General features: G+C 36.7%; 1 protein-coding gene across 4 annotated transcripts in view; it reads left to right on the top strand.

The window, feature by feature from the left end:
• SMC4 (structural maintenance of chromosomes 4) overlaps positions 1 to 12787 on the top strand; it is a 49231-nt gene extending 36444 nt beyond the window's left edge. For all 4 annotated transcript variants that reach the window (XM_060767587.2, XM_067466021.1, XM_060767586.2 and 1 more), the window contains 8 exons: positions 344 to 470; positions 2668 to 2857; positions 3978 to 4122; positions 5840 to 6013; positions 8532 to 8714; positions 9836 to 10068; positions 10378 to 10561; positions 12352 to 12787. In XM_060767587.2, the coding sequence (XP_060623570.2) occupies positions 344 to 470; positions 2668 to 2857; positions 3978 to 4122; positions 5840 to 6013; positions 8532 to 8714; positions 9836 to 10068; positions 10378 to 10561; positions 12352 to 12528 (1413 nt within the window). In that variant the 3' untranslated portion in view covers positions 12529 to 12787. The remainder of the gene's footprint in view (positions 1 to 343; positions 471 to 2667; positions 2858 to 3977; positions 4123 to 5839; positions 6014 to 8531; positions 8715 to 9835; positions 10069 to 10377; positions 10562 to 12351) is intronic.
• The last annotated feature ends 44 nt before the right edge of the window (positions 12788 to 12831 follow it).

Genomic DNA, 12831 nt, shown 5'->3' on the forward strand with positions numbered 1-12831 from the left:
AATGGTCAGGGGGGAGTATATGTATGTTGCAGTTTGAAAGTGCTCAACCTTCATGACCCAAGACCTAACTGGGCATTTAACTGTTTTCGTTTGTATATACTTCTTGATGGAAAATATTTCAGCACAGAGCTATGCATTTGTAATTTTATCTGGAAGCATGGGCAACTGGAAAGCACTTCTATGAAGGAAGTGCTTTCCAGTTGCTCATGCTTACTAGAAGTCGCAGGTGGGAAGCAGACTTAAGAAGTGTACTGCTAGGTGTAATCTGATAAGTATCATGGTTATTTCTTAGAAACCCTAATACATTGTGCAGAAAAGTAACAAGCCTGTTTTTATACTTTAGAGTTTGTCAGAGCAAGAAGCTCACTTAAAAATTCAAGTTAAAGAATTTGAAGGGAATGTAATTGCTGCAGCTCCAGATAAAATCAAGCAAAAAGACATGGAGAAAAAGTGTAATAAGTTCAAAGAAGGTGTGTATATCTTACGTTGAAATATGAATGAGTACAAATTCATAATTTCTGATTTACATAATCATGAAGCTCACTATCTTATAATATGATAAATATGTTTAAAATAAAAAGTGAGTTTTGATGGTTTTATTGATCCTTTAATATTTCAAAAATAAATGGTATGCTATTTTGCTAAAAGGGTTGTGTTCTGTAAGTACAGAATTTCTGGAGAAATATTTTAAATTGGGGGTTCTTGATACAAATGAAGGTAATATTTTCCTGGGAAGGTCAAGAACTTGAACATTGTTTCCATCCTAAATACCTCGGTGTCTCCTTAGATCGAACACTAGCATATGGGAAACACTGCTTGAACACCAAGCACAAAGTAGCGGCACACAATAAAATCCTGCGGAAACTTACTGACAGCACATGGGATGCAGACCCAAAATTAAGAAGAACATCAGCCCTAGCCTTGTCTTACTCAACTGCTGAGTATGCCTGCCCTGTTTGGCATAGGTCTGCCCATGCAAAGCAGGTGAACATAGCATTGAATGAAACATGCAGAATAATCCCAGGGTGTCTTAAACCTACCCCTGTTGATAAACTCTACAAGCTAGCTGGCATCCCCCCCTGCTAAATGTCAGAGAAATAAGGTTGAACACTGAAAGCCACCCACTACATGGCTACCAGCCTCCTCCCAATAGACCCAAATCAAGGAAAAGCTTGATGAGAACTACCACTCCTCTTGACGTCCCTCCAGCAACAGCAAAGGTATCCCTCTGGGCAGCTAGACCAGGAAATCCCAACTGGATGGCCCTTTGCGAGGGTCTTCCTCCAGGGGCAAACCAAGAATGGGCAACCTGGAAGTCCCTGAAGAGACTCAGAAGAGTGGGCAGATCAAAAGACAACCTGGCAAAATGGCACTACCTAAAAGAATCCCACACCTTGTGTGACTGTGGAGCAGAACAGACAACTCTGCATCTTTATGCTTGTACATTGTGCCCTGCCTCATGTACAGAGGAGGAATTGTTGGAGGCTACAGACAATGCTGTTGCTGTTGCCTGTTTTTGGTCAAAAGATATTTAGCTGCCTGCATATCTTCTATTTTATCAGTTTTATACTATTTTATGCAATGCTTTTGATACGAAATAAATAATTTTAAAACATTCATTCAGTTTTCTTTAATGGATCTGTTATTATAAAACTTAAATTCGCTTGTTTAAACTACTGTGAAATAGCTTTAAAATATCTGATTATATCTTCACTTCCTACAACCTTGTGCATGAAATACTCCCACATCACTAAAATTACTTAAGTGGCTTTCTAAGCAGATGCCTGCTGCATTTTAAATTGTTGTACTTTTTTTCCTTAGTCCCAACAAGTATTCATCATCATATGAATATTTCTGAATTTTCCAGTTATACAGTATCCCACCATTGTGAGATCTGTGAATACAAGTAACATATATAGTCATGTAAAAAATGTAAATAATATAGTCATATAAATAGTAATGTAAATAATTCATTACCAGTGTGATCTTTCATTTAATATTTTTGTTGTCAGCAACTCTTTCAAAACATTTCTGTATCTTTGCATATTTTTCTATTGAGAAGTCTGTGCTGTAGGTTACAACAATGCGTAGGGGAAATGTGTTACATTTCTGAATGAAATCCAAAGTGAATTTTTGTTACTATTGGTTTAACATCATTTTAAAATACATTACAGAACTGATTAACATTTAATACCACAATTTTAAAAAACCAACCAACAAATAATCTAAATGTATAACATAGGATGACTCACAATTTCTAAGAATGCCATGTAATCATAGCCACAGGGACTACACTATCAGGTATATAAAAGATACATACTTGATGTAGGCATTGTTAATGTCCAGGATACCTGAGGCTGGACTTGTGAGTAAAGTCTGACTACCTCCTCAGCTGATATATCATTATAGATTTTTCCAGGAGTAGAAAATTATGTCTGAGATAAAGTAATTCAGATTTACTGGATATCCATTGATAAGCCATAACTGCTATTTATTCAATAAGTTTGCTTTTCCTTTTAGGAAAATATTTTTTTCTGAAGCAAAAAATAAATGAACAATGCCTACAGTTTTGTAACTTCAAAATTCCTGTCTGTTGAAATAGAGAAAACAAAGTATTGTGAAATAACTTTTAAAATATTCACTATTTTCATCATATGTCTTTGATAGAGTATGATCGGGTTGCTGCAAAGGCTGATAAACTGGAAACAGAAGTTAAAAGACTACATAATCTCATAGTTGAAATTAACAATAAAAAACTTAAAACTCAGCAAGATAATCTTGATAAAATAAATAAGGAAATAGATCAGTGTACTTCTACTATTACCAAAGCTCAGGTGGCCATCAAGACAGCAGACAGGTATGATTTTGTGTCCTTTGTGTGCCAATATAGAAATGTAAGTATGACTTTATAGATGTATTTCGGTTTTTAACAAAAGAAATTACTGGATTTGGTAAAGGATTTACAACATGATTATTGCTTCTCAGTATTTTCTAAAGAGGCTACATTCTAAACATTTTCTGTGCATGGATTGTCACCTATGGTTAGGTGTATGAACTTGTATATAGTCGCATGTACAGTAGGATAGAGCATAGTGAGCTGGGAGTAAAAGCCAGGGAAAGGATAGGGAACACTAAGAAAATGTTAAATATGTGGGGAAATATAGATCTGTAATTTTGTTTGCTAGGAAATACACAGATTTTGAAATGCTTTCTGTGTAAAAGTGAGATTATTATTTGTGTATTTGGGGGGGGGGGGGTCTAAAATGAATATTCACGGTTATTTTGGATTGCCAAAATGTATGCTGGTCGCGCTTGTAAAAATGCAAGTGTGTTATGTGTGTGATGTGTCTATACTGCTACTATTGTTTCATTCAAAATTGACTTCCAAAGCTGTTTACAATTCTTGTGGGGTTTTTTGGGCTATAGAGCCATGTTCTAGAGGCATTTCTCCTGACGTTTCGCCTGCATCTATGGCAAGCATCCTCAGAGGTAGTGAGGTCTGTTGGAATTAGGACAAAGGGTTTATATATCTGTGGAATAAACCCTTTGTCCTAATTCCAACAGACCTCACTACCTCTGAGGATGCTTGCCATAGATGCAGGCGAAACGTCAGGAAAGAATGCTTCTTGACCTCTGGCTCTATAGCCCAAAAAAACCCACAAGAACCTAGTGATTCCAGCCATGAAAGCCTTCGACAATGTTTACAATTCATTTCTATGCATTACAATTGGGAATATGTTTGTAGGACGGAAGTCTCTTTGCTTTAGAGAGAAGGGGCAGATGGAGCTGCAGATGGACTCGGAAGGAATGGTAGCTGCTAAAGGTGCCAAGCCACAGAAGCAGGGTGACCTGCATGTGGCTATGAAACAGCATGGAAATTGTTGGCACCAATCTTATATTTCTTTAGAGAGCTGATTATTTTCAAATTCTTAAATATAACTAAAGAAGAAGCGTTACATCTGCTTTATTATATTCAGAAACTTGAAAAAATCAGAGGATGCCGTGCTTCGCACTGAGAAAGAAATTGAAGAGAATAAAAAGAACTTACAAGAATTAATGGAACAGCTGACTGCACTGGAAGAAAGAGCTGATGTAGTTATGAATGACAGCAAAAAAGCTGAAGTATGTATGAGATTGGCTTATATTCTTCAGATGGAATGTGACTTTAAAAATCAATGCAGTATATAAATATTAAATGTGTTTATATTATGCAAAATGTGTAATGCTTCACTACAAGTAATGATTCCTATGATGGGTCTCCGGCACTAGCGGAAGTGGTGTTTGAGAGAAGACTCAAATATAGTGTACTCCACTGAAGATACTTTCTGTTAAAACTGTTGCTGCTGCCCAGATAGACAAATTTCCTTCGGTCTTCTATAGCCTTTAAATATTAACACTTTAAGCCATATTCTTCCTTTTGCAATCATATTAACATCGGCATGTTCTATTGCCATCCTATTAAAATTCCATGTCTGATATAATATCTGTCTATAAGCAGTGTTTCTCAACCTAGGGGTCTCCAAAAACCATAAGAAAACACAATAGTTTATGTTGGTCATGAGGGTTCTGTGTGGGAAGTTTGGCCCAATTCTATCATTGGTGGGGTTCAGAATGCCCTTTGATTGTAAGTGAATTATAAATCCCTGAAACTGCAACTCCCAAATGTCAAGTATATTCTCCCCAAACTGCACTGGTGTTCACATTTGGGCATATTGAGTATTCATGCCAAGTTTGGTCCAGATCAATCATTGTTTGAGTCTACAGTGCTGTCTGGGTGTAGGTGAACTACAAATCCAAAACTCAAGGTCAGTACCCACCAAACCCTTCCAGTATTTTCTGTTGGTCATGGGAGTTGTGTGTGCCAAGTTTGGTTCAATTCCATCATTGGTGGAGTTCAAAATGCTCTTTGATTGTAAATGCTGGGATTATAAATCCCAGCAACTATAACTCCCAAATGATCAAAGCAATCCCCCATCCCAACTCCATCAATATTCAAATTTAGGTATATTGGGTATTTGTGCCAAATTTGGTCTAGTGAATAAAATACAGCCTACATATCAGATTCATAACAGTAGCAGAATTACAGTTATGCAGTAGCAACGAAAATAATGTTATGGTTGCAGGTCACCAAAACATGGGGAACTATATTAAGGGGTGGTTCTCAACATTAAGGAATGTTGAGAACCACTGGCCTATAGGATAAAAGGAAGATTGTTTTTGTTAAAAGTTGAGATTTATTTTAAGAGTAACAGTGACAATGGTATAAACTAGTGTCTTTCTTGTAAAGATAATTTCAGAGAGTTCCGTGTCTGACTTATGATGCTTTGATTTCTCAGGCTTCAGGGAGAAAGGAAGAAAAACCTGTCTGTCACTCTGTATATGTGTGAGAGGTATTTCTTACTTGATTAGAGGACACAAGTGGTGCAAATCAAGTTTTTTACAACAATTTCCCTTAAAAATGAAGTATCAACCGGCACATCTGAAGAATGTTCTGTTCTTGTTTACTTACATCAAACACACACCATCAATGTGAAAAATTGCAAAGACCAGACAATCTAATCATGTTTTTGGCAATTTGTACAATTGACAGTTTTTGAGATTCAGAATATTAAATAAAAATAAGAGTGATTACACTATAATTTGTAAGCTTTAAAATTACTTTATTCATCTTTACTCTTCTTAGAAGCAAAGAACTGACCAAAACCTAGCCTTGATGTTATTTGCGACAAGTTCACTGGAATTTTTCAATTCTCTTAACTTTGAATAATAACTGTGTTGGTGTAATGCGATAATTTTGGAATGGAGGGATATTAAAATGTCTAACTTCTGATTTGTTTAGGAGGCTTTACCAGAGATCCAAGAGGAGCATCGCTCTGTGCTTCAGAAGATTAAAGCTATCCAAGAAGAAGAGCATTTGATTCAAAAAGAGGCTCTGAGCATTAGACTTAAAATGGAACAGTTAGACAGTCATGTTGCTGAGCATCAATCCAAGATTAAGTATTGGCAAAAAGAGGTGATGAACATTTTATTGTGTACTAATTTCAAACAACAAAATGCCTGTTTGACCAATTGCTTTCATACATAGATAAAAATATCGCATATGGCCACACACAAATGCATCAAGTTCCTGAAAAAACATTCAGATAAAAAAAAATATAAATCTTGCCCAGGGAAGGCTGTTTTAGGAAGCATACAGAGTTATAAACTGTTATCCTGTGGCTCTCCAGATGTTATTTGACTGTACATCCAATAGGGATTATGGCAGTTGCTGTTGAACATCATATGAAGAGTTGTCTGCCCCTGATTTTGCACCCTTCTGTTGCCCAAACAGCCTGTTTTGCTATATAACGTATCAATCATGATCTGTTTTAGCTTAATCTGGCTTGCTGTGAACTTGATAGCATGTTTTTCATCTGCAGATAAATCCCCCACCCTTATGAAACAGTCAGGATTAAGATCTCCTAATCTGAAAACTGATTGGCCATTGGAGGCAGACATAAAATATGTAATCTAGATGTGACATGTTAATCATGCTGAATCATTGCTACTGCTCAAAACTTCAGGGAGAAGGACAAGTTGAAGAGTTTTGATAATCTGTTCTCTCACCCTGAATCAGCATGATTCTGTTTATTTGTAGAATAATCCTGAAGGCCAATTTGTGATAAAATCAATGTATTAAGAAGGAATTTATTGCCTGCTTCTCCTTGTGACTTGAGGCGAGGTACAACAGAGCAATAAAACGACTAAAATACATATAACACAAGACCACACCATTAAAATGTAGATTAAAAATCACAAGTTAAAAGTGACTGGGTAGGCCTACTGAAAGAGATGGGTCTTCAGTTGTGTTTTTAATTTTGACAGCTGATTTAGCTGCCGGCAAGTCATTCCATGGTTGGTTTTTAAATATATATATTTGTATTAATTTAAGAAAGAAAACAAACAAAAACAACAACACCATAAGACGCAAAGAAGAAAAGACACATACAAACCAAGCAAACATAACATAATCCAATTAAACAATAAATACAAAATCATTACTTCCTTCCCTACCTTTGAGGTAGAGGTTCGTCCTAAGTCTTCTTGCGTTTAATTTGGTAATAAGAAAAACTTAAATACACAATGCTTATTTTTGCTTTAAAAGACTTATTCCTTAAAATATTTTTCTGCTTTCTCCTACTCTTTATGCACCCCATCGTTATTGTAGTCCATATTTTTGCGATTTCTCTTAATTTCAGTTGCAAATAGATGGAAAGTGCTTTAGTTATTTTCCATGTATTTGCCAATACTATCCTTGCTGTTGTAATCATATACATAATTTTTTTCCTTGTAGGTTTATTTGTACATCTATCACGCTGAGAAGAAACTGTTGCGGCATTAATTCTAATTCTCATTGTAAAATACTATTAATTGTATTATGTATCTTCTTCCAATAGTTCTTAACTCTTTTACAGTTCCATAACCTATGATAGAGTGTACCTTTCTCTCACACACATTTTCAGCATAAATCTTTCCTGCTTTTATATATTTTAGCTAGTATCTGTGAGGTACTATACAATTTTCTTTGATTGCTAGAACATATAAAACACTGCATGTCTTCCCAATCTTTTTCCCATTGGTCATTGTCAATTACCCTCCCAACATTTTTACTAACTTGATCACAGAAGTGATGTATTTACTGCCAGACCCACTCTGACTAGACTCTGTTCAGATGGGGAGCTCACTGCAGTATGCTGACAGCTTAAGGTTTTTGGATGCATTCATCAGCACACTCAAAATTTCCAATTAGACTTCAGGCGGGATGCTTCTTTTGATCAGGCAGTGTTCTCTTCTGTTTTTCAGTGGCTTCGCCCACTACCTATGGTAGCTTGTTAATCACACATTTGTTTTGAAGCATAGAAACCACAAGGGGAAAAAACGGGTTACATACCTGCAACTGTGTTCCTTCAGATAGCAATTTGTGCCCAAATACAACCCTCCCTCTTCCCTTCTTTTTTTTAACGACCGGTATTAGAATCTTGCTGGATCAAGTAACTGAGGAGAAAAGTCATATTGGGACTGAGCTTGTGAGGAAGAGACGATAAAGCGAAGCTCCTCCCAGGACTACAAAGCTCTAAAACAGGTGTGTCAAACTTGAGGCCCTCCAGGTTTTTTTTTTACTCCAGCTCCTGGAATTCCTGGCCATTGGACAAGCTAGCAAGGCCTTCTGGGATTTGGAGGCCCAAACATCTGGAGAGTCACAAGTTTGACAGCACTGTTCTAGAATATTCCAATGGTGAGCCTGCAGGCGCAAGACCCATTTCTGTGAGGGCACTGATGACCCCCTCAAAGAAACCTGTTCATTGTGGGTTCTCTGGGCCCAGGGAGACATTTTCTGTCCTTACGCATCAAGCATGGATACACTGTATCTGAAATGGGAACGGCAGACCTCTTGGTTTTGATACTATGCTTTACCAAGAGACTGCTTTTTCAATGATCGAGTGTGGTCTAGCTATACATCTGTGGCCTTAAATTATGAAAATATATTTTAGATATCGAAAATATCTTTGCATCCCACGGAAGACAAAGAAGCGGAAGAACTTCCTGTGCTCAGTCAAGATGAACTTGAAGCTATTAAAGATCCCAATATTATTAAAAATCAGATAGCTCTTCTAGAAGCCGAGTGTCATGAAATGAAACCAAACTTGGGTGCAATTGCTGAATATAATAAAAAGGTAAGCATTTTTTCAATATCATACTATAATTATTTTAACCAGTTAAAATCTGTAGCATATTTGCAGCCAGAAATTGTAACTGAAACTTCTAAATGATCTGTGGGTGAATCATAGGAAGGACATGTATGTTTACCAATTACTAAATTGGTTCAATACAAATATGAATGTTCCCTGCAAAAGCAATCCTTTAAAAACAGAGTTTGTGTGGTAATCAGCTATTTTAAATCAACATATGTTTGAGATTCATAGAAAAGGTATAATTATTTTGTTTTGTTTTTTAAAAAGGCATTCTTACCTCACATTGCTGGAATATTTGAGCACACAGCTGAGAGGAGTGCGTTACCATGGAGACGATGCTGTAGAGAAGTGGGAGGAGCTTAGAGGGGAGAGTTTGAAAAACGACAGTTTAAGTTCAGTCAGAGTTAGGGTTTAGGGTTAGAGGAGTGAGCAGTCAGGAGTTAAGATTGGAGGGTGAGGAATTGGTAGAGGAAAGATTAGGAGGTTATAGCTGTAAAAGAGTGAATTGTGAAGCAAAGTTTCGAGGCTTTAGAAAGCCAGATTAAGCTACTGGAAGTTTCTTAGCCAGAGAGTCTGATAAGGGAAACATAACCAGTATTCCGTTAGTCTAAAGAAAGGCTAAAGAATAAGCTTATTAAGTATCTGATCAAGGGAGGATCAGATAAGGGAGACATCCCTGTATTGGAACTTTGTTCTGTAATAAGTGCTTCACCTCAGGAAGATACTGTATAACCTGAAAAAGTGTAACATTCAACTAACCAAGCATTATTCTGAGTTCTATAAGAAAAGTTACAACTTGCAACCACACGCTTTGTGCTCAATAAACTTGTTCTCTTTTGTTTGAAGACTGCCTCATCTCCATTAATTCTGCGTCCAGTGTGCCATATCTCCCAATAATACCTCACATCACACATTGGTGGCACCATTAAGAGTAATAAATAATAAATCGTCCCTCCTCTCTCCTAAGACGTTACAAATTGGTGGCATATACGCTCCTCTTTACAGATGTCATCAGTGTTTATGTTTTAATCTACGTATATTAAATGTAAATGATGTTTTTAAGTGTGATTCTTTGTTTTGTGATTTTTTTGTTTTGTTTTTAGGAAGAGCTGTATTTAAAACGTGTGGCAGAGTTGGACGAAATTACCAATGAGAGAGACCGATTTAGAGAAGCTTATGAAGAACTTAGAAAAAATAGACTTAATGAATTTATGACTGGGTTTAATGTGATAACAAATAAACTAAAGGAAAACTATCAAATGCTTACATTAGGAGGAGATGCAGAGCTGGAGCTTGTAGATAGCCTGGATCCTTTCTCTGAAGGAATCGCATTCAGGTTTGTATGGCATGTACTTTTCTTAAGTGATATCGGACTAAGAACACATTGGCAGCCCATGCAGTTTCTTTCAGAGTGATTTCTATATGTTTCCGTCAGTAATCAAACTGTTCCATTTTCACTACCATCAATGTCTTCCAAATCCTTCAAGGATAGCCCTGAATGCTTTAACTATGCCACTGTAATACATTAAACATTTATTGTAGAATTACTACATTAATGTATGTAACGTGCTTCTAACAGTCATAATGTTGAAGTTAAATGAAACTAGAAACAAGTGTAACGTTTATAATAAATTCATTATTTCAGTGTCCGGCCACCAAAGAAAAGTTGGAAGAAGATCTTTAACTTGTCAGGTGGAGAGAAAACACTAAGCTCACTGGCTTTGGTTTTTGCTCTGCATCATTATAAGCCAACTCCTCTCTATTTCATGGATGAAATCGATGCAGCTCTTGATTTTAAAAATGTATCTATTGTTGCATTTTATATATACGTAAGTATTGCACAAGTCACCAAAATCTGCATATTTTTGTTTAGTATCAAAATAATCTACAGTTAGAACCTGTATCAGTTGAGGGCAGGTTTTGGGGCCAAAACTATGGAATTGAGCATTGGGTTGTAGGTTTTTTCGGGATATATGGCCACGTTCTAGAGGCATTCTCTCCTGGCATTTCGCCTTGCATCTATGGCAAGCATCCTCAGAGGTAGTGAGGTACCTCACTACCTCTGAGGATGCTTGCCATAGATACAGGCGAAATGTCAGGAGAGAATGCCTCTAGAACGTGGCCATATAGCCCGCAAAAACCTACAATATCCCAGTGATTCTAGCCATGAAAGCCTTCGACAATACATTGATTTGAGCACTATCTGTGGATAGATTGAAAGTCATTCTGTGGGGAGCAGGAAGCACCAGTGCCATCTCAGGGCCAGCGCTGTCACTGATACCATTTTCCAACCCACTCATTCAAAAAGACCAGAATTAGCATAATGGCAGAAAAAGTAGAGGTTGGTGCTGCCAGGACAGACTAAGGTCTTGCTTTTTGCTATTGAGAGACAGGAATTATTTCATTTTTAAAAATATCAGTTCTGTATTCTTATTAATCATCTTTATTTCTACCATTTCTACCATTTTCACTTACAATGAAAGAGGGAACAATCAAATTGAAGAAAGAAAGAAAAAGTAAGAGAGAGAGAGCAAGAAAGTTTAAGGGGAAAGGGTTGTAATTAGGGGTAGTTGGCGGGAAAAGGGGAGTGAGGTGGGGACTGACAGTAAGGTAGGGAAGCGGGTTAGACTGGGGAGGGGAGGTAAGGATTGGGGTGGGGGGTGCTTCTGGTTTGATCCGCAGAGAGATAGTCTTTCAAGTAGATTTTCCTCTTCAAGTTGTAGACAATTTTTTATTTGTGTTGAAACTGGTAACTGACACCTAGGGGTCCTGTCACTGCTGCTGCTTTTAGTGCAGCCCCTGCTTAGGAGAGCGCTGCAATCATTCCTAGCATTCTGATCTGCAGCACCATGGAATTCTTCAGTTGATGCACTACTTGGCTTAAATCTTGATTGTGCTCGTCATTTCCACCATGAACATAACATTAAGAGATGCTAAGTCTAGATTATGAGTTTGTTGATTGTAAAGATGTTAGAAAATGGTGTAAATTAAGACTGGCATAGAGTATATAGGGGCATTAGCTTTCTTCCCTGTAGAAATCTGAGTTATATCCTTGTTCAAGCCAATGAAAAAAAGTACAGATAGTCCCAAAGTAACAAACATCTGACTTACTCACAGTTACAAATTAAGGTGAGACAACAAGAAGTGAGAGAAATCTACACCTAGGAAAGGAAATTTACTCCTGAAAGAGTTACCATGGGGAAAGGTGTATCCACTGAAACTTTTTCACCTATCCTTGTTTCTACAACAAACCATTTTTTTTCAAAATCCAATAATTACAAGGACAGAAAGTGAGGTGTAATCTTCTGAACAGGAGCACTGGTAGCAAAACAAACAACATGGGGGTATTAACAAAATTTGCATATGTGTACTGGTGAGTTATTCAAAAAAATGTACCTATTCCAACTACAAACAAATTCAACTTAACAAAGCTACAGAACCTATGTTGTTACTTGGGGAATGCCTGTACTGGTCCTGATACTTACTGGGACTTTGCTTAGTAACTAACAAAGAAGCAGACTTGGTAATCAAGAAAGGTATATTTATTTGGATAAATTGTAACACTAGTTTTCTGTTAAAAACTTTCGCATACTCATTCTGATTATATTTTTATTTCCAGGAGCAAACCAAAAATGCACAGTTCATCATTATTTCACTTCGAAACAATATGTTTGAAATTGCAGACAGATTAATTGGCATTTACAAGACATACAATACAACAAAAAGTGTTGCAACAAATCCCAAAGTGATTGCATCAAAAGGACTCACTGAACTTGATTCTATAGGGTGCGTCTGATTGTGAAACTTACCTTCATTTTACCAAGTAGAAGTTCTAGTGAACATTTCTCAATATTTAACATCAGTTCATTGTAAGTAGTTTTTAATTTTTGTCTGAGACTTTTCTTCTCTAAGGACGCTAAGCTCTTCAGCTCTTAATTTACTGTTTAACCAGCATATTTGTATACTGTTTTGTTTTGATAAGAAAAATGACTTTTAAAAACCTTTATACTGATTTTATTTATGTGCTCAAATAAAATATAAGCTAGTGTACTGTTTCTTTAGACCTCTATAAGCGTTTTTGTGCATAAGTGAATTGCTA

The sequence above is a fragment of the Anolis sagrei genome, chromosome 3 (genome assembly GCF_037176765.1).
Source record: "Anolis sagrei isolate rAnoSag1 chromosome 3, rAnoSag1.mat, whole genome shotgun sequence".
Classification (NCBI taxonomy): domain Eukaryota; kingdom Metazoa; phylum Chordata; class Lepidosauria; order Squamata; family Dactyloidae; genus Anolis; species Anolis sagrei.